The sequence below is a fragment of the Python bivittatus genome, unplaced genomic scaffold, assembly GCF_059951505.1.
Source record: "Python bivittatus isolate LINGU-HERP-01145 unplaced genomic scaffold, Pbiv_v1 ctg000480_np1212, whole genome shotgun sequence".
In the NCBI taxonomy this organism is placed as follows: domain Eukaryota; kingdom Metazoa; phylum Chordata; class Lepidosauria; order Squamata; family Pythonidae; genus Python; species Python bivittatus.
This window is the reverse complement of record NW_028277075.1, coordinates 26622844-26642150: the sequence shown is the minus strand read 5'-3', so window position 1 is coordinate 26642150 and position 19307 is coordinate 26622844. Positions and strand designations below refer to the sequence as shown.

Genomic DNA, 19307 nt, shown 5'->3' with positions numbered 1-19307 from the left:
AAAGCTACTAGTAAACTATAAAGGTGCAAAGAAACTGTTCAAGCCTCTTTGTACCACAATTTCTTCAAGAATAGCCAAGAAAATGGACAGCTAAAAGAGAGACAGATAAAGTTATATGAATAGAAAGATTTCCCTTTCTCAACTCATTCAGAATATGGCTTTTTGTAAACTGCCAGGAATCCTGTGAAGATTCAGTGGGATACAAATGAAAAGAAATTAAATACATATATACATACATACATACATACATATACAAAGGACAAATTCCAGCTTGCTGAATAAGGAAAGTACTGGAGGGAATGTTTGAGCCCACTAACTTGCTTAGAAATCAGCCACAGAAATCAGCCATGAAGGTACCATAATCTTTGGGAGCAAGGAAGAAATTGTAACAGCAGAGATTTACAAGGGAAAGCCTTTCAAATAAGTTCATAGCTGACAGATACAAATAAATTCTAAGTAATCCTCTCACTATCATACTGCTATACTTATATATATATATATATATTTAATTTAAAAGGATTAGTTAATATATCAGTGAACAATTAAATGTCATCTAAAATATTTAAAACACTCGATAGCAAATATTTACAACCTTAGAAAATTAATTATTTACACACACTGACATTCACTTCACGTTTTGATGAAAATTCTATTCAGGTCTAATGACTAACTCTTACTAATCTGTTCACATACACAAAGATACAGGCTGGTAGGGTTACTGGTGGGAGAAGCAAGGCAGAAAAATTACTTAAGACAGATAAGAAAAGAAAAGCTGTTTGAAGACAAGAGTAAAAAACTAAGACGGACTAGACGTTCCTAACATGCTACTGTTGCATTGCAGCTTGGTAGAGATTTATGTACTATTTCATAAATAAAAACTGAGTTCTCAAAAAAACCTGAAGTCACTTTTCTTGGTGTTATAAAATGCTGCTATAAATTTTAACTCTTATAACAGCATTTGTTTTATTATCAGCTTTGCACCACTATTCATGAATTATTTTTTTCCCATATTTTTGTTTTTTGATTTTCTCCCAAATTATTAGTAAAGCATTCCTTATATAATGCATCTTGAAATAACTATGGGTTTTACCTCCTTCATACCACAAAAATGTATGCCAACCAGTCTGTAAATCGTACCCTTCCAGTGTTAATAGTCTTACATTTCTTAGTTCTATCCATTCTTTTATCCAAACTAACCCTGCTGCTTGATAGTATAATTCCAGTCCGGCAGACCAAGACCTCCCCTACTTTGTGCATCTTGTAACATTTTCAAATTTATTCTTGCCTTTTTTCCCTGCCAGACAAATTTCAACACGATTTTATTAAGATCCTCAAATAATTTCTTCTCTAATTTTATCGGTATTGTTTGAAATAAAAATAGCAACCTTGGCAGTATATTCATCTTACTATTCATGAATTATATGAAGACCCATTAGTGGTAAACTTTAAAATTAATTATTTAAAATGTTTTTTTTTAAACTTGCTTTAAATCAGTCCACCCTGATTTATACCTCATTTTCTCTAAATTTATGCTTTAAAACTGGTATGACCCAATACCAACTTCCCTTTAATGACAAAGATGTTTACTCTTTCAATCATCTTATCACATTTGGATACTAAATCTCAGATATTCAAGGCATTCATTCCATACCTTTCTAATCTGAATACGTCACTGCAACATGTAAAGCAAGAACGTAAGATAATTATTAAATCCATAACCTGCCAGGTTCTGTACCCTACCTGCATTTTAAAAAGATTTTTAATTAATTAAAGGCACCCAGAAAAACAGGAAAGAGGATTAAGATAATTGATGTGGTTTTAAAAAAACAAACACTTATCTGTGATCAGGCCAGCCAATCGTGCTCTGATTGCAAAGGTCACTTTGAGAGTTGACCAGTCAGTCAGTGACTGCAATATACATTCCCCCTCCTATTTCTGTCATGGCATTTTATGTAAACAAGACTTTTTTGTTACTGACACTGGATTACCCTTCACAGAAGTCCAGTGTTTCAGAGAAACAAGTGCAGAACTTTGTGAAAGCAGAGTCAGAATAGAACAACTTCAAATCTGCTCTTAATCACCACCCAGGATCTGGTCTCTAGCTCAATGTGATGTACACTTTCAGGGTATACATAGCGTACTTGTTTTGTCTTGTGTATGGGTTGAAAGGAACAATTCACCAACACAAGCATATTTTTTGGGGCTTCACCAGTTTGCCTGGCTATTTTGTTGTGTTTTGGGGGGACAAATATGTAAGTTTGCATCAGATTCCACATTTATCGTGCACTTAGGTTCTTGGGCAAATTGCTTTTTTAAAAAAGCAACATCAGTTTGCCTTCCTGGAAATTGGTGTTTTGTTATTGGAAACCATTTTATGAATTGACAGCCACAATCAGAAAGCACCTACAACATACTCTTCAAATGTGTTTCCCATTCCCAATACTGCAATATTTCTTGGTATTGGTATTTATTTTATTTTTCACACTGTGCCATGACAGAAATATTATTTCAGGTTCCAAAACATCCAGCCATGAATTCTGGTGGAGAAGTACTGACAAAGTGTCCACCATGAAATCAGGTTTAAATATATCCTAGATAGAAAAATAATGCTTTGGGTGGAAGAATGTTATCCAGACAAGAGAGTAAGGACAGGATATGTTGCTAAATTGGAATATCTCCGACATGGTACTGTACTCCAGAACAGTTAGCTACTCATCTCAGCAATTAAGTCTCTGATAATTAAGGTTGCAAGGATCCAGTTCTCACTTCTTACCTTCTCGTTTATCCGGTCTATCTGCCTGTTTTGTGAATCGATCTCACTGCCCATATCCAAGGCCATATTTTTCAGATTTCCCAAGATGTGTCCCACCTGAGTTAAGTTTTCCTCCATCTCATCTTCTCTGGCATCATTTGTTACCCTTTTCAAAATATCAAAAGAAATCTATCTTGAGTATTTGCAAGCTCCTTCTTCATTCTAAGAAATCAGATTTTCATCAGTGGTGTATGTCTGTCTGTCTGTCTATCTGCTCACACCTGTCAAACTGCCCTAAGGCAGTTCACAATAGAAATGAAAACACCATCAGTTAAATGAGAACAATTATAAAAATACTAAAACCATAAACACAAGTTAAAATTAAGTAAACAGTCATAAATAGCCCTAAGTCTAACCCTATCTCACACAAACATTTCATAACTTCAGTCTCAAAATATATCTAACTGGCAATTTTTGAACAAGTTTAAAAATAAGCCTATGCTTTTATAAATACCTTTAAAAATTCTACCAATCTTGTTAGAAAATTTGACTTAGAAAGTGATCTTATTATTTGGAATCTTTGAAAAGTTACTAAACATTGTTCAGAATAACCATTCATGGCTTACATAAAATAAGATTCTCCTGGTGGTTTTTAAATACCCCAGTACTGTTGCAGAGGAACAGATACTGAGTATGTATTCAGCAGTGAAGGAAAAAGAGACTATTTACCGTGTTATGTATCCTCCACCTGGTCCTCCTGAGGTCTGTTGTTGGTAATTTCCTGCCCGTCCGGGTTGTGTAGATACTACGTGATCACCTGAATTCTCAATGTTCTCACCCCAAGTTTTCTTGTATTCTTTACTAGACTCAAAATTCTTTGTTCTATAAGAAAAACAATAATTTCAAATTAGCTAAAAAGATAAATATATAGTTTTAATTTAGCTATTTTGAAATAATACTAGAGAATGTCAATTATTGTTTCATATGACATTAGTAAACAAACCTAGGTTTACCACAAAATATGACCTAGTTCATATAATATCCAAACGTATATTAGGTCAATGGAATGTCTGATTCTGGACCACATGTTAAATTTGGTTCAGAAGAAGTATTTTTACTATAATTTGTGATCAAAGCTCATCACTGGTTTATTCCTTTGAACGACAGTTGAGTGTATCAACCAAAATTGGAAAGGGGGTTGATCTATACTTAATCCTGTTCCCATCCTCTGGTCTCTGCTGCTTTCGTCTTTTTTTTTTTTTTTAACTATCTCCTGTGTGGGTTGAAGCAAAGTTGGAGGAGGTAGAGCTTCCCCCACCTACCCAAGTCTCTGGTAATTCCAACCCTGATTGGCCTACCATGGATTTTTAAAAACATTTTTACAGAAATGTACTTAAAACACCAAGAAATATCAACTGACTAGGAGGCCAGGATACCAGTCAACATAAATGTTAATCAGCAATTTATGACTAGTATGATTTGCAGTGTCACTGGTGCTGAAATAACAGGTAGATAACTGACTTACCCATAGTTAGTACCAAACATGTTATAGCATGTCGTAAGAACACATATTTGGTATTCAACAGAAAACCACAAGAGGTCAGCTTTGATTTCCAGGTAAATCAAAGGCACTGTATTTTTTTATATTTATAACTGAAATAATATCTAAAATGATTTAAGCCTTAGAGGCATTTCCCATACATTAGTGAACTAAAGCTATCTGCTGACAAAGTTAGCATCTATCAATACATAATATTCTACTTGCCCTCCTCCTGATGATGCGGTCCTTCTAAACCTACTCTGGAAGGCAAGTCTGTATCAGATTTGAGGCACACACATGGAATGCAAGTAAGAGTGAAGGGAAATCCTTTTTAATAGGCGTAAGTCTTTTTGGATTGGTGTTGAATTTACTTTTATGAAATTCACATTCCATATTTATCTGTTAAACTATGTTAGCTCATTCCTTACAACTCAGTTGTAAGTAGCTTCTATACTAAGGACAGCTAGCTGATTTATAGCTCATTATAAAATCGAGTGCATGGAAGAAAAATATATGTATGTATCACTTAGCATTATATTTATGGGACACCTTTTATTTAATGCATTGTGTGGAGAAAATCAGAGAGCCAGTTTGACGTAGTGGTTAAGGCACCAGGCTAGAAACTGGGAGACTGTGAGTTCTAGTCCCGCCTTAGGCATGAAAGCCGGCTGGGTGACCTTGGGCCACTCTCTCTCAGCCCTAGGAAGGAGGCAACGGCAAACCACTTCTGAAAAACCTTGCCAAGAAAACTGCAGGGGCTTGTCTAGGCAGTTGCCACGAGTAAAAAAAATGACTCAAAGGCACAAACAAAAAAAATGAGAAAATTATATGGTAGTGATTTCACCAAATCATGTATCAAATAATCATTATTAGAATGGTGACAAAAATGGAGAAATAAATACAAAACACATTTTTCTATTCCAACATTCATATGACCAAGATAAACCTTATATCTATTGTTTTATGCTGCATTACACTATAATATTTCATTTTTATTAGGTTTTGGGCTTGGCCTACTGTGTGAACCCAACACAGTAGTCTCCAATATTTTTAAACTGGGAAACAGACTTGGAATCCTGAGGCTGCCATACAGGCATTCTTACAAAACAGTTGCGTGCTGGACACGGCTAGACAAAATATTTTTCCCTATATGGTGGATCACAGTTAAAACAATGTGTGAGCGTTATCATAACATTTCAGTTTATTCCTCCAATGTTTTTAAATCTTTATATAAGCTATTATTGTCCTGAAAAAAAAATCCTAATAGACTTAAATTGTATATCAACCACTAGTTGCATCCTAAACATTGTAACTATTATTTCAGATTAATCAAATCAGAATAAATAACTAAATATAAACTACAAGCAACATGGCACAAATACAGCACAACTATGGACCATCACAAGATTGCTTGCATGTTAAGAAAACATGCACATGCAGACATGCATCTTGTTAGAACATCACCTTCGGGCAGCTGGTTAGCAGTACAAACTGCTTCTTAACATTGGGATTTTCCTAAATTCCATTTTGACCAGTTAAGTGGATCCAACCTCTGATGTTAAATCTTCATTTTATTAAGAAGCAAAAGTGGGGTAATTAGGAGAGAATGAAAAAAGAGTGAATAGTAAGACAAGCGAACAGATAACTATTTGTTAGCTGACAAACTATTTCAAAGTACAGCTGAGAGTATGTCTATAATAAGAAAAAGGCAGCTTTAACACAAATGAGGAAGAAAAAATACTGTGAATACTATATTCACAATTTGTAATAATGCTGTGCTATACTAGCAGAAAGTCATATAATTTAGCTCTAGGAACCAAAGAATTTGATTTAATTACTTCATCCACTTCAGATCCATCCTATTCTTCTTCTTCTGCTTGCCTTAGATACTATTTTGTTATCAAGCATATTGAAAATTCCACATAATTACTTCTCCAGTGTACAAAAATTTAAAGTATCACAAAAGCCTCATACTTTTCAGAGTGAAGGATAAGAATGTAGTAACAGGAGAAAAAAAAATACTATTACATAATGTATCACGCTTTCCCTGTAAGCCTTTATTAAACTGACCCAAGTATTGCTCCCACTCAGTCAAACTGGGGAAAAAAATTCTACAACTTTACCATGAATTGTTATTTTAAGTCTGATTAATACTGACAAATATTTAATCCAAATATTTAATAGGTAATTTAAAATGCAATCCAAACTAGTATTATTGATTTAGCTTCCCTCATGCACTACCAGATTTAAGCCACAGGTATATTTGCAGATCTAACTAAGCTTTATAGTGCATACCACTGGTGCATGACCACTGGCTTTTCTTCCTTGATTCACAGAGTTTGAAAACAACTGTCATTCATTGTCTAAACTTTATTATGTCACCCACCACAACTTCTACTTGTTATTACCAGAAAACCAAAACAAATACCCCAAAGAAACTTAAAGCATTCTGGGCATTACTTTATTCACAGACTAAGCTTATGGACAAGTCAGTCTAAATAACCATTTCCCAACTTTTTCCTTCATATGAACCACTACATAGAATAGAAGGTTTTTGTGAATTGCAACAAAAAGCAGGAGACAGCAACCATAGCTGATGGTTATCATGGCATGGGACTCCAAAATTTTTTTTTTAAAAAAACAAATACATTTTTAAAAGGCTGAAATTTCACAAGACATCAGCGTTCTTGTCTGAAATCTTATAAAATTTGGGGTGAAAATATCAAAATCTCATGGCTTTTCAAATGACAATAACATCATCTTTATTTTCAGGTCTACACTACCATCCTCTACAACAAAGGTTTTCAGGCTCCAAGAATCTGGAGAGAGGAGTCAACAGTCACACTTGCATGCACTCATAAAGTTTTGAATAACACACCATTGGAAAACCTGTAGGGGCAGGTTGGGGTCAGATCATCCTAGGAAATTCTATCTATGTAGTTGCTCAGAGTCAACTTGACTTAATGGCAGATAATTAAATACTATGAAAGCAGTCAGTGGACGGGACTATGCTAGGGTAAAACATGATTTCTTTGAAATTTGCTTATCATGTTATGTGAACCTAGCTGCTGTTGTTTGTAAACCATGGTTTATGGCTCAGGACTACAAATGAACACAGACCATGGTGTAATACAATGTCCAACTCATGTTTTGAATTCTGTATCTTTTTTCCATCAGAGAGAAAAATACTTTAATTAAATTTTCCAGTCACTGAAGTTCTAAATGGGAGGGATATTTTTCCTTGAAAAAAGCATCTTACCAATCTGCTTTTAACTGACCTATTGCAAGGACAGACACACAGACCGCAGCACTTATTAAGCTCTGTCAAGTTCCTTTCAGCTTCTTTCATGTCTTTGTTTATTTGATCCATACCTTCTTCTATGTGGTTTAATTTTTCTAGTAAAAAAAAAAAAAAGCTTTAGAAACCTTAAATGATGTAAAATGCTTACCCTTCATAATATAGGAAGGCCTGCATTCAAAATGCTTCTTAAAAAGCATTTAAAAGCAGTTTAAGAGGTGCTAATGTTCTGGAAACCACTGCAAGCCTGTGGAGGATGGCCATCCCTGTATCTGGACTGCATTAATTATGTATCTTTATTATATATTATTATGAAATAAAGAATTCTAAACTTTATGATCAAAGATGTCACATTGTTCTTTTTTACACATGTGCAACTCACCGCCTTGTTCATCTAGCATTGTAATTGTTTTGATTCCAGCATCTTGGGACTATAATGGAAAAAAATAATGAGAAATACAGAACGACTACACTGTGGAATTAAAGACTTTCACAATTTACTATAGGCTATTCGGCAGAAATACTAGTAAATAATTATATAAAATTTTGTTAGCATAATATATTTGCATTTATACCACCATGTAAAATTTTCTTCCAGGTAGAATAAAAAAGTATCCCAACATTTAAATTTTGCAATGCAGGTATAAGTACCTGGTGAATTTGTTGCTTTCATTTGTTGATCCTATGATAAAATTATTATTTCCACTTTGTATAAAGTTGCAGTATTACTGCTCTTTCATCATGGAAGCTTTCTAAGCAAATCTGAGAAATACACCCACATATGCAATACCTGATGAAGATAATGCACTCAATTTCATTTGGTCTTCTCCACCTGATTCCAGCCCCAACCCCCCAAAAGCTTTTAACTTCCTTACCTCAATGGCCATCCCAAGGATCCTCCTTGTGCTTTCCAAGGACTAAAATAAAGACAGATTACATTTCAGGCATGCTGATTTTTGAAGATATGTAATAGTTACATAATTTTAGACGTTGCTTTAATTAATTAAGCACTACAGTATACCCTTGTATCTGACATAAAAGCTTGCTTAAGTTGTATTGTCTTGATTAGTGATATTTTAAAACTCAGCATTAGCATGCAGCCAATATTTTCCAGAGAAACCCTCCTTTTAGACTGTGCAACTCCATCCAGCTGGGAATCTAAAAACTTTCTTATTGAAGAGTGAAGTTTGCTCTACTGTGGCTATGGTGACAGCAGGCAGAAACAAGTCATTGGCAAGGCTCTACCGCTTTCTTACAAGCCTGGTGGCACTGCCCATTGATGGACTGTTCTGGCAGCGTGAAGAGGATGGGAATGGAATTGTTGCAATGGCAGTTCCTCTCTTACGCTTGGCCTTTCTCTTACCTTCTCTAAGGTAAGGTGCTTACAAAACAAGCCACCTGCTAATCCTGGAATGGCCTTGTGAGGCTAAAATGCGGTCTCTGGGGAGGGAGGAACACTAAAGTGAGGCTTTTATAATATTTCCATCTTTTTTTCTTTTTTCTTTTCTGTACACCAACCTATTGTTCTCTCCCAGTTTTTTTTTTCTTACTTCCCTTATGATGTCCCCACTATTCCCTGTTGCACTCCATTTCTTCCCCATGTTCTTGCTCTTCTCCACTTTTTCTTTCTTGGTTCTTCTCTTCTGCTTCTATTCAGGCATCATGCTCCTCTCTGCCCTATTTCACCTGTTGTTTGCCCAATTTCCCACTTCCAAGCCCAGCCCCTTCGTCCCTTTTTCTATCCTCAAACCTTTCCCACCCCATCTTTTCTCCTTCCTTGCCCCTCAGGCCACATTTCAGTCTTCCTCAGCTCAGAATCAACCTTTCCTCCCCTACTCAATAGACCAGAATCTAGTCCCCCTTTATTCTTTCTTGCTCTCAGCCTATGATCCACCCTTCCTCCATCTGTTGTTGTTCCTATTAGTGGTACAAGGGTACAAATGAAAAGGGTTCATGATAAATGGTGTTGGGTATACGAATATGTAAAACAGTGTCTGAGTATTACGGGTGCATGTACGGGTATGTGCACATGTATAGACTGAAGTTCCCATTTGACTACAGAGCACACTGGGTGATTTTGGGCCAGTCATTCTATCTCATCCTAAACTATCTCACAGGGTTTCCCACATTGCCCAGGGATGAGAATAAGTGTGAATCCATTAAACTTTTTATTTAATTTCAGTGGCCCAAGCTATATATTTCCCTGCCCATGTTCCCCCTTTCAAAAGCATGTACAGCCTGCCAGAAGTTGCACGTGTCCTTAACAGCCTCAGAGTTCTGCAGACTGAAAATCAAGCCCTCAACACTTATTGGTTGCTGTGCTAAGAAGGAACTTAGCAGAAGCATTTGTTTCCACAGGTTAATCCTGAGTTTTATATGAGAAAAATTCTTTAGCTTGCAGCATGCTGAGCTTGCAGAAAAGAAGCCAGAATGGGTTTTGATAGTGTTTTTGCACGAGAGATAATTATTTATTTATTTAATTTTGAAATAAAATTATTTCTAATTTTTAACTCACTTTCTAATTCTATTCTGTAGGCTGGACTGGGTACAGAAAGTTTAAAATAAGGAGACATTTATTCTCCTTTTCCAACCCTGACTCTGTTCACTTGTAACATCTACTCATCCATAGTTCAAGAGGACTGTTAGAGTATAAATACTGCCAATCTACACCAGCTCTTTGCCCTATTTCAAGCAGGAGGGAGGCTGAGAGAGTAAGAGAATGGAAAGATATTTTCTTTGCAGCAGTTTTCTGTGATGGCTAGAAGTCATCTGGATGGGCAGAATCAAGTAACTGGATGTGATATTGTATACAATCAGCTGTAATTATTTGCAGCTGTAGAAGAATGCTTTTTCAATCTATCTTATTTCTAAGTTTGATTTGGAGCCTGGGGATGACTACTTCCACATTTGGAAACGTAATTTCAGCCTCAGTTACTAATGTCTTGTCTTACTGAATCTCTTTAGGGTTTAAGAGACAGACCTGGGCAGGAAGCATAAATAAACCATTTTTTTTTGCACACTGGGCTATGCATGACTCTCTCCTTTCAGAAAATTTGTTAATCCTAAAAAAAAAAAGTATCCGTGCTTTCTAAGTTCAAATAATTTAGATGATTTAAATCTTCCCCTCAATGCAATATTATCAAAGCATTGTAGGATAACCAATTAATTTTAGTGGTGGTCACGCACTCTAAAAAGCTTTTCTGCTCAGATTACTGGAAACAATGTATTATTTGAGATGTTTACCTCATCTGTAACTTGATGGGCTCTCAGTTGAATTTCTTCAGGTGATAACTCAGCCATGTCTGACATATATTTTCCACTGTCTGACTATTCACAACAGGATTTCTTCTGTAACAGTAAAGTATCAGTGATAAGGGTATAATCCTGACCAAGTTTAAGTAGTATAAGTTCATTACAAATAAATGGTAAGGTGTGTCCTATTACATTTATAATCAGTTCAGCTGTCAGCTTTCTTGGCAAAGAAAAGAAAAATTTTAAATTTCAATATTAGAATATTCTACAAAAAGGACAATTACATAACAAAATAATTCATGCATTTATTTATTTATTCATTCATTCATTCAATTTATATGGCCACCCATCTCAACAAGTGACTCTGGGTGGTGAACAGAATTAAAATAAAATAAGAACAATTACAAGCATTGCAAAAGTTAAAATGCAAAGTAGCTGAGAACCATTAAACCCAAATTACTAATGCAACCAAAAAGTGGGTCCCTGCACACACTCGGGGCCCCAGGCCCAAGCCCAGGACTTTAGAACCTTACAAAAGGCCAGCAGGGTGAAGGCCATCCTGATCGCCAGAGCACTGAAGTCTTGAATGGTAGAACTTGACTCAGTTTGAGCTGTATCCAAATAGCCTATGCTATATCTTTGTTGCAAAATAGCAGTTTAAGTAAAAGTTACACTTCTACATGACAAGCCAGGTTAAGAAATAAGGAGAGATCAAGTTTGGTCCAACCCCCTTCTTTTACCAATTGCTTCTCACCCAGATAGCCTTCCATTCCTTCTTACCAGATTTGAACCTAATCTAAGAAATTAATTTCTAACTTTTTAACAATGGAAACTATTTCTAAATAATCCAAGACATACAATTCCCTCACTTGTTCAATACTACTGCTTTCTGAGGGTCTACCAACCCTTTTCAGATATTAATTAGTAAAAGAACCACAACTGTTGGGATCAAACAAAACTTGGATATCAAGTATTGTTTTCTTCCCTAGAGTAAAATACATTTCTAGTGAAGCAATTTTCTAAGTGCAGCAGATGGGACCAAACAAAAGTGGCTGAAAAGTATTGTTCTTTATACTTCTGATGCAGGATGTCAACATGGGTAACAAAATGGTCATTTCCCACATATTCAACAGTAGCTTCAAAAGATCTTTTTACTACAGTAGTGATTTTAGTATTTGAAAAAGAAAAGAAAAATATTCCAATTTTGCTTTTCCTGGCAATTTTCAGAGACAGCATTCACAATATTTTGTTGCAAAATGTTAATAGAAATTAAATATGAGGAACAGAAATAGAAGCATCAAAAAAAGGACTAAAGGCACAACAGGTAGAACACAGTATGCACCTGTAAAATAAGATGCAGAATAAAGAGAATCATAAGAATTACAGGAATAGTTTTAAGCTGCAGGTCCTATTATATTTTAAATTTATTCCTCCACTACAAAAACCATTATCTCCCAATTTAATATTTAAAACTTTGTATAAGCCTCTTATATTAAATATATGAAAATAAACGTTATCCTATGCTTATTTATCTATAAATTCAATTCAGAATATAACAAAACCTAAACTTAGAAATAATAGCTTGATAGACCTTTAAAATATATCTTTACTAGTACATTCAGTATTAGACCAAGACTGAATAAAGCAGTTACCAAAAAAATGAGGTCTCCAGAAGCCACTCAGATTAACATTGTATATCTCTCATCTTAGCTTTCTGATTGACAATTTGTTCCCAGACTCAAGTTGATGTTCTTGATGTTTAAAGCTCCAAGAGATCCAGGAACAAATAGTCTCTTACCTTCATTGAAACCCTAATTTTTATTCTAACATGATTAGAAAATAGACTACAGTAAAGACCTGGCCTTTGCAGTTGTGGCAATCTAAGGTGGAGTAGCTTCCCCAGTTGTAATCCACCTTGGTAGCGGTGGACAACAATGCACCCAGTACACATATGGACAAATATCCCCGTACCCATGAAATGCCTAGCTAATAGTCTGCAACTCTACTTCTTCGATTACTTTCAATTTTTAGTCCATAATAAATAGTCCATTAGTACATTATATACCAAATATTCTTTTTTTTTAGGTGGGGGGGTTGTCCTCTATTATAGACATTGCTTCATTTCTGTGATGTATTTGCAGAAAGTGCAAATTAAACAAACTTGTTTCAAATGCTGCTGCACAACGCCAGATCAGTCAATAACAAAGCCCCCCTCATATGTGATTTGATCATGGAGGAGGGGGCAGACCTGGCATGTATTACCAAAACCTGGCTGGGCCTGGAAGGAGGAGTAGCTTTGTCAGAAATGTGCCTGGCCGGGTTTCGGGTGTGGCACCAACCAAGATGCCAGGGCAGGGGAGGTGGGGTGGCTATGATCATCCAAGAATCTCTTGTGGCCTTCAGGGGCCCTGTTCCACAAGTAACCAGTTGTGAGACCCCATTTTTCAAGTTGGGGGCCCATGATCAGTTGGGAGTGTTGCTGCTGTACCAGCTTCCCTGCTGTGTAGCAACCTCCCTGCTTGAGCTGCTGGAGGCCATCTCGGGGGTGGCGGAGTCCCCCAGGCTTATGGTTCTGGGGGACTTCAATCTGCCATCCCTGGGACGAAACTCAGAGGCAGCCCGGGAGTTCATGGCCACCATGACGGCCATGGGCCTGACTCAGATTATTCGGGACCCGACTCAAGACAGTGGACTCACACTGGATTTAGTCTTCTTGTCAGAGCACTGGCAATGTGACCTGAGGGGAGAGTTACATCTTTCCCCGTTGCCATAGTCAGATCATGCCCTGGTGGCCTTGAGGTTCTCGCACGTCACCCCCCTCTGCAGGGAGGCAGGACCTATTAGGTCTGCCCCTAGCAACTGATGGACCCATTACGGTTTCAGAAGGAGCTGGGGGTTATCCCTGAGGTCTTGCTGCATGGTCCAGTGGAGGCTCTGGCTGTGGCCTGGAATAGGGCAGTGGCCGAGGCCTTGGACAGGATCGCGCGTGTGCAGCCTCTCTTGCCCATTCGAGCCCGTCGCTCCCCATGGTTTACGAAGGAGCTGAGGGTTCTGAAGAGGGTTAAGATATGCCTGGAGTGCTGCTGGTGGAAGACAAGGACCGAACCCGACCGAACACAAGCTAGAGCCGCGGTTAAGGCCTACCTTGTGGCGGTAAGAGCAGCGAAACATCGGTATTTCTCTGCTCTTATTGCATCTGCAGAATGACGTCCAGCAGCCCTGTTTAGAATCACCCAATCCCTGTTGGGGAGAAGGGGTTCAGAAAATCATCTACAGGGCCATGATGAGGAATTTTTTGAGCATCTGGAGGATAAAGTCACTCACATCTGTTCTAAGTTGGACGCCAAGCATGAGGCATGGTCTGGTGAGATGCCCGGGGAATGTCTTTGCCGAGTTATCTGGGACCAGTTTGATCCTGTTGGTCCTGAGGAAGTGGACAGGATCCTCCAGACTGTAAATGCCACCACATGCCCTTCAGATCCATGTCCCTCCTGGCTGGTGAGGGCAGCCAGGGAGGGGACGTGTGGTTGGGTCCTGGAGATGGTTAATACATCCTTGAGAGAGGGGGTGTTCCCGGCGACCTTTAAGGAGGTGCTGGTGCGCCCCCTCCTCAAGAAACCATCGTTGGACCCTACTGTTCTGGATAATTTTCATCCAGTCTCCCACCTCCCCTTTATGGGAGTTGAGAAGGTGATGGCACTGCAGCTCCAGAGGATTCTGGATGATATGGATTATCTGGACCCCTTTCAGTAAGGTTTCAGGCCCGGATATGGAACAGAAACAGCACTGGTCGCAGTTATGGATGCGGGAGTGGGATGGAGGTGGTGCATCCATCCTGGCTCTCCTTGACCTCTCAGCAGCTTTTGATACCATCGACCATGGTATCCTTCTGGACTGACTCAGGGAGTTGGGGGTGGGCAGCATAGTCTTGCGTTGGTTCACCTCCTTCCTCCAGGGCTGGTCCCAGTCGGTGTTGATAGGGGAGGAGAAATCGGGCCCGTGGCCCCTCCTTTATGGGGTGCTGCAGGGTTCGGTACTCTCTCCTCTCCTTTTTAACATCTACATGAAACTGCTGGGTGAGATCATCCGTCTCCATGGGATGAGGTATCATCAATATGCCAATGATACTCAGTTATACATCTCCATCCCGGAGGAAGTAAGTGATGCTGTGGCTGCCCTTTCCAGGTGCCTGGAGGCTGTGGGGGTCTGGATGGGGAACAACAGGCTTCAACTGAACCCTGGCAAGACAGAGTGGCTGTGGATTAATGGCCCCTTGGTCCCTAGGAATTTGCCATCTTTGGTTCTGGATGGGGTTGCACTGCCCCAGACAGACCCAGTGCGTAACCTGGGGGTCCTCTTGGACTCATGACTCCTGCTCGAAGAGGTGGTGGCAGTCGTGGCCTGGAGGGCCTTTGTGCAACTTCGTGTTGTCCACCAGTTATGCCCTTTCCTGGACTAAGAGGCCCTTCGAACAGTCACTCATGCCCTGGTCATCTCCCATATAGACTACTGTAATGCGCTCTACATGGGGCTACCCTTGAAGAGTATCCGGAAGCTTCAACTGGTTCAGAATGCAGCCGTGTGGGGGACTTTAGGGGCATCAAGATCAGCACATATAACACCTTTGCTCCATGAGCTGCGTTGAGTGCCAGTTTGCTTCCGGGTCCAATTCAAGGTGTTGGTTATCACCTTTAAACCCCTACGTGGCATGGGTCGAGGGTACGTGAAGGACCGTCTCATCCCCGTTACATCAACCCACCCCACCCAGTCATGCAGAGAGGGCATGCTACAGATCCCGTCTGCAAGAGAATTTCATCTGACAGGGTCCAGGAGGCAAGCCTCCTCTCCAGTAGCCCCTGCCCTTTGGAACACTCTTCCCCCAGAAGTGAGGTTGGCCCCCTCCCTTTTAGACTTCAGAAAAAAACTGAAGACCTGGTTTTGTCATCACGCATGGGGTGGGGATGGGAATCGTCAGTTTTGGGGTTGGCTATTTCCCTAGTCTTACTTTTGACCGATATTATCTGGTCACAGGCTGAAATAATTTCACCATCTCTTGGATTTTATTGAATTTAATAATCGTATTTTATATTTGTATTATTTATGTTTTTACTGATTTTAAATTGTTTTGTTGTGAACCGCCCAGAGTCCCTCCTTGTGGGTGAGTTGGGCGGTGATATAAATTTGACATATAAATAAATAAATAGGATATAAATAGTAAACAAAAAGAGATGGTGTAATTGACACACAGAAGGGCAAAGACAATCTACATGCAGAACAACTGTAACAATGAAAACAGCAGTGTTGACTTGCTAGATAGAACTATTAGATCTATGTAGCTACCTCAGATAAAGAAGTCTCCAAGTTGCCCTTGTACATTTCTGGTTCCTCCATTATCACCACTCACTAGAACGTTAACATACAATTATCACCAACCTATGGATTCCTACTTCTATACACATCCATAACTACTTAGATATCACCACCTTATATTTTCAGACATACATTTCATTCATAATTAAATGTGTACCTACACTTCCCTGCGTATATTTACAAAGTGCACTCTACAGTATCAGACCACTTTCACTCACATCTATTAAAACCTTCCCTTTTCTCTTAGTTCCACAATCACACATTTCTTTCATTTTATTTGCAAAGTCACCTTCTTTACCTTTATATTTCCTCCATTCCTAATCACAGTCTTCCATATGCTGTGATCATTATCAAATAGGCCTGTAGATATTGGCCATGGTTTGGTTAACTGGGACTTTCACATTATACTTTTTAGTAAGAGGAAAAAGGTATAGACTACGTCAGTGTCCCGTATGTAACATTCCCGGTAAGGACAGTGCTGGTCAATTTTGACAAATTTGGCTCAATATGCCACAAGTGTAACCAAAGCAAGTCTTACTGCAAACATTCTCATGCTATTCTATGAAAGTTAAGATTTCTAATCTAGAGACTATCTTGCAAGCCAACATACTATTGCCTGCATCCTAGTAATTAGGAGGTATATACAGTGTTCAAACATACACTTAGGATGCTTTTGTTTGCTTTACCTACTCTTGGGATTCTTCATTTTGTCACAATCAATAAAATGAGAAGAAAAGAAACAAATGAAGTAACATTTCACCCCAAAGCACTGTGTGAAAAACACAAAGTAATATATATCTTATGCAGAGTTTTTTCAACCGTTCTTCCATTCTACAAGTCAAAACAGGAACCTCTGCAGTTTACTAATGGTATTTTAGCTTTAAGCAGTTGAGGCTGCTAGATATATATCATTACATGTGTGCCATACAATATTTCCCAAATTCCACCACAAAGAAATGTGGAGGAGAAATATTAACTCTGAGTGTCTATCTTTCATTCATGAAGAAAGTACAGAAGAGGAAGAAAAGTTGCTCTGCATGGTCCTTATTTAAAAAAAATTGTGATAACTTCATTTTCCATATACCCATTCAGAAATTTTTTTCCCACTTCTCAGGGATTCCAGTTTATAATGATGTAATATTAAGGCATATTTTCATCATAAATCATTTGTTCTTCTGAAAACTGATACAAACTACAAAGGTAAACAAATCCTCAAAATAGGAAAGTAGAAAACTGACTTATATTGGACTCCATTTGTCCATTGATAAGATGGAATTAACTAATGGACTTGATTCAGCATCCATGCTTCCTGTCCCCCCAAACTACAGATAGGAAGAGTGCATGAATGGAAATCCACTTGCAAGAAGACATAGTGATGTAACTGAATAAGGAAGCCTTTTTAGTCTCTTGGGGGTTATTAGAACAGGTATGTTAAGCCTATCAGAGGCTTAATGCACTCCTATAGCCTTCATTTCATACTTAAAAATGTAATATTATAATCTGCCATTTTGCCACTAAAATGACAATGAGTATACAGCATATGTCTCTGTAACTCAAGATGCAGTCAAAAACTTAAATCAGTAGTGAAACAACTGACTTTCCAAAGTACCTATGAGCTTTCTTCTAGGATGGAGCTTCTTATGTAAATCTGTTAAATTACAACATACTTACTTCTGAACATATGAACAACTTCTTGATTCTGAAAATGAAAGGGAAAAGGAATGAAAGGAAGGCTACAAGAAAACAATTGCATTACCAAACTGTACTTCCCCAAAGGGTATAAATAAGTGTCTCACACCTAAAGAATTTTCTAAGTTGGAATTTTTTTTCTTATAAGGGGAAGCCCATTTTGCACAACTCTCCATTGTGAAGGAATACAGCCATGATGTAAATAAGAAATATATTAATACTGGTTAAATCTGAAAAGGGTTTCCAGATTCTGTTTCCAGTCCTTTCTTCTGTCTGTTCTCCTCTCTTCCAATCTGTACCACTATCTTAATGGACAAGAAAAAAAGTGAAAACGGCTACTGCTTCCTGTTGCTCTTGTTAAGGCTTTTAAAAAAAATGTAGTAAGGAAACAAATGGAATCAAAGGGATAATACCCACTCCTATGTGAACCTTTTACTAAAATATGTTGTGAAGGCTATTGCTGTAACAAACATAAAAATATTACTGTGAAAAGCACGCTAGTTTTATGCTTCTCGCCCTGCAATGAAAAGCCATAAAACGAATAATAAAACCCCTCTCCAATCCCAACCCTCCTTTGGACTGCGAAGTGAGGGTTCAGCAAAAGGATCCCCACAAACAAGAAATGCAGCGCAGTCGGAGGAGAGGAAGCCAACTGGCGGCATTCCTTCAGAAACCCAACCAGCCCAAGCCGAGGCCTAACCCGAGAAGGCAGGACGGTCACGGCGCTCCCAGAACAGACGAGGGGCGGCAGCTCCTGCCCCCGAGGTCGGCCTCGCCGCCCGGCTCCGAGGCACGCTGCGCTGCTCTCCCCTCGGCGCGACCCCTCTCCCTCTGCGGCTTCCCGCGCCCCTTCCTTCCCCAGGACGCCTCGCCGCCCGCTTTCCGGGACTGCTCGCCCGCCGCCGCCGCCGCCGCGCCCAGGATCCAGCCCGCCGTTTAACCCCTTTGCCCCCGCGCCCCTCCGACGGAGCAGAAAGGGGGCCCGGAAGCCTCTGCCTCCCGCGCCTCGGTCCGTCCGGCGCTCCAGCCCGGCTCAAGGGGGCCCTTGCCGCCCGCCGCCTCGCCTCCACCCGGCCTCCCCCTCCCGGAGACATCCCTTGCCTGCGACGGGCAGGCTCGCTCGCCTCTTCCTCCTCTCCTGCCTGCCCGGCTCTCGCTCTCCCGCGCCGCTCCTTCCCTCCGGAGACTCACCGCGGCGCTTCGGGGGCGAAAAGCCCAAGCCCAAGCCCAAGCCCGCCCCTCGGCTCGGCTCGGCTCGGCTCGGCTCGGCTCGGCTCCACACCCCGGGCCTTTCGGCGCAGGGCGCCCGCTCTCTCCGCCGAGGGGACGAACCTGGCGCCCGGTCTTCGGGAGCCCCTTCCTCTGCCGAGCCCCACCCAGCCAGTTTCCTGCAGCGCTTTCTCCCT

At 39.6% G+C, this 19307-nt stretch overlaps 3 protein-coding genes across 7 annotated transcripts in view; 2 read left to right on the top strand and 1 right to left on the bottom strand.

Annotated features, from left to right (window-relative positions):
• LRRC57 (leucine rich repeat containing 57) overlaps positions 1-7567 on the top strand; it is a 19784-nt gene extending 12217 nt beyond the window's left edge. Inside the window, exon 6 of the mRNA XM_088145521.1 lies at positions 7065-7567. Within this exon, the coding sequence (XP_088001647.1) occupies positions 7065-7187 (123 nt within the window). The 3' untranslated portion in view covers positions 7188-7567. The remainder of the gene's footprint in view (positions 1-7064) is intronic.
• Positions 1-19307, bottom strand: part of SNAP23 (synaptosome associated protein 23) — a 21715-nt gene extending 2408 nt beyond the window's left edge. Inside the window, exons 1-9 of one of the 5 annotated variants that reach the window (XM_088145525.1) lie at positions 19093-19307; positions 17884-17911; positions 13987-14082; positions 10834-10938; positions 8466-8507; positions 7973-8021; positions 7571-7688; positions 3482-3634; positions 2774-2918 (exon numbers count right to left, since the gene is read on the bottom strand). In XM_088145525.1, the coding sequence (XP_088001651.1) occupies positions 2774-2918; positions 3482-3634; positions 7571-7688; positions 7973-8021; positions 8466-8507; positions 10834-10899 (573 nt within the window). In that variant the 5' untranslated portion in view covers positions 10900-10938; positions 13987-14082; positions 17884-17911; positions 19093-19307. Of the gene's footprint in view, positions 1-2773; positions 2919-3481; positions 3635-7570; positions 7689-7972; positions 8022-8465; positions 8508-10833; positions 10939-13986; positions 14083-17883; positions 17912-18601; positions 18623-19002 lie in introns of those variants that run through there. The other 4 variants (XM_088145523.1, XM_088145522.1, XM_007435411.3 and 1 more) reach the window with 4 other exon arrangements.
• LOC148214939 (uncharacterized) lies at positions 13013-14595 on the top strand. Its single transcript, XM_088145065.1, is given in 2 exon segments — positions 13013-13574; positions 13769-14595. Coding segments are annotated over 2 exon segments (1389 nt in total).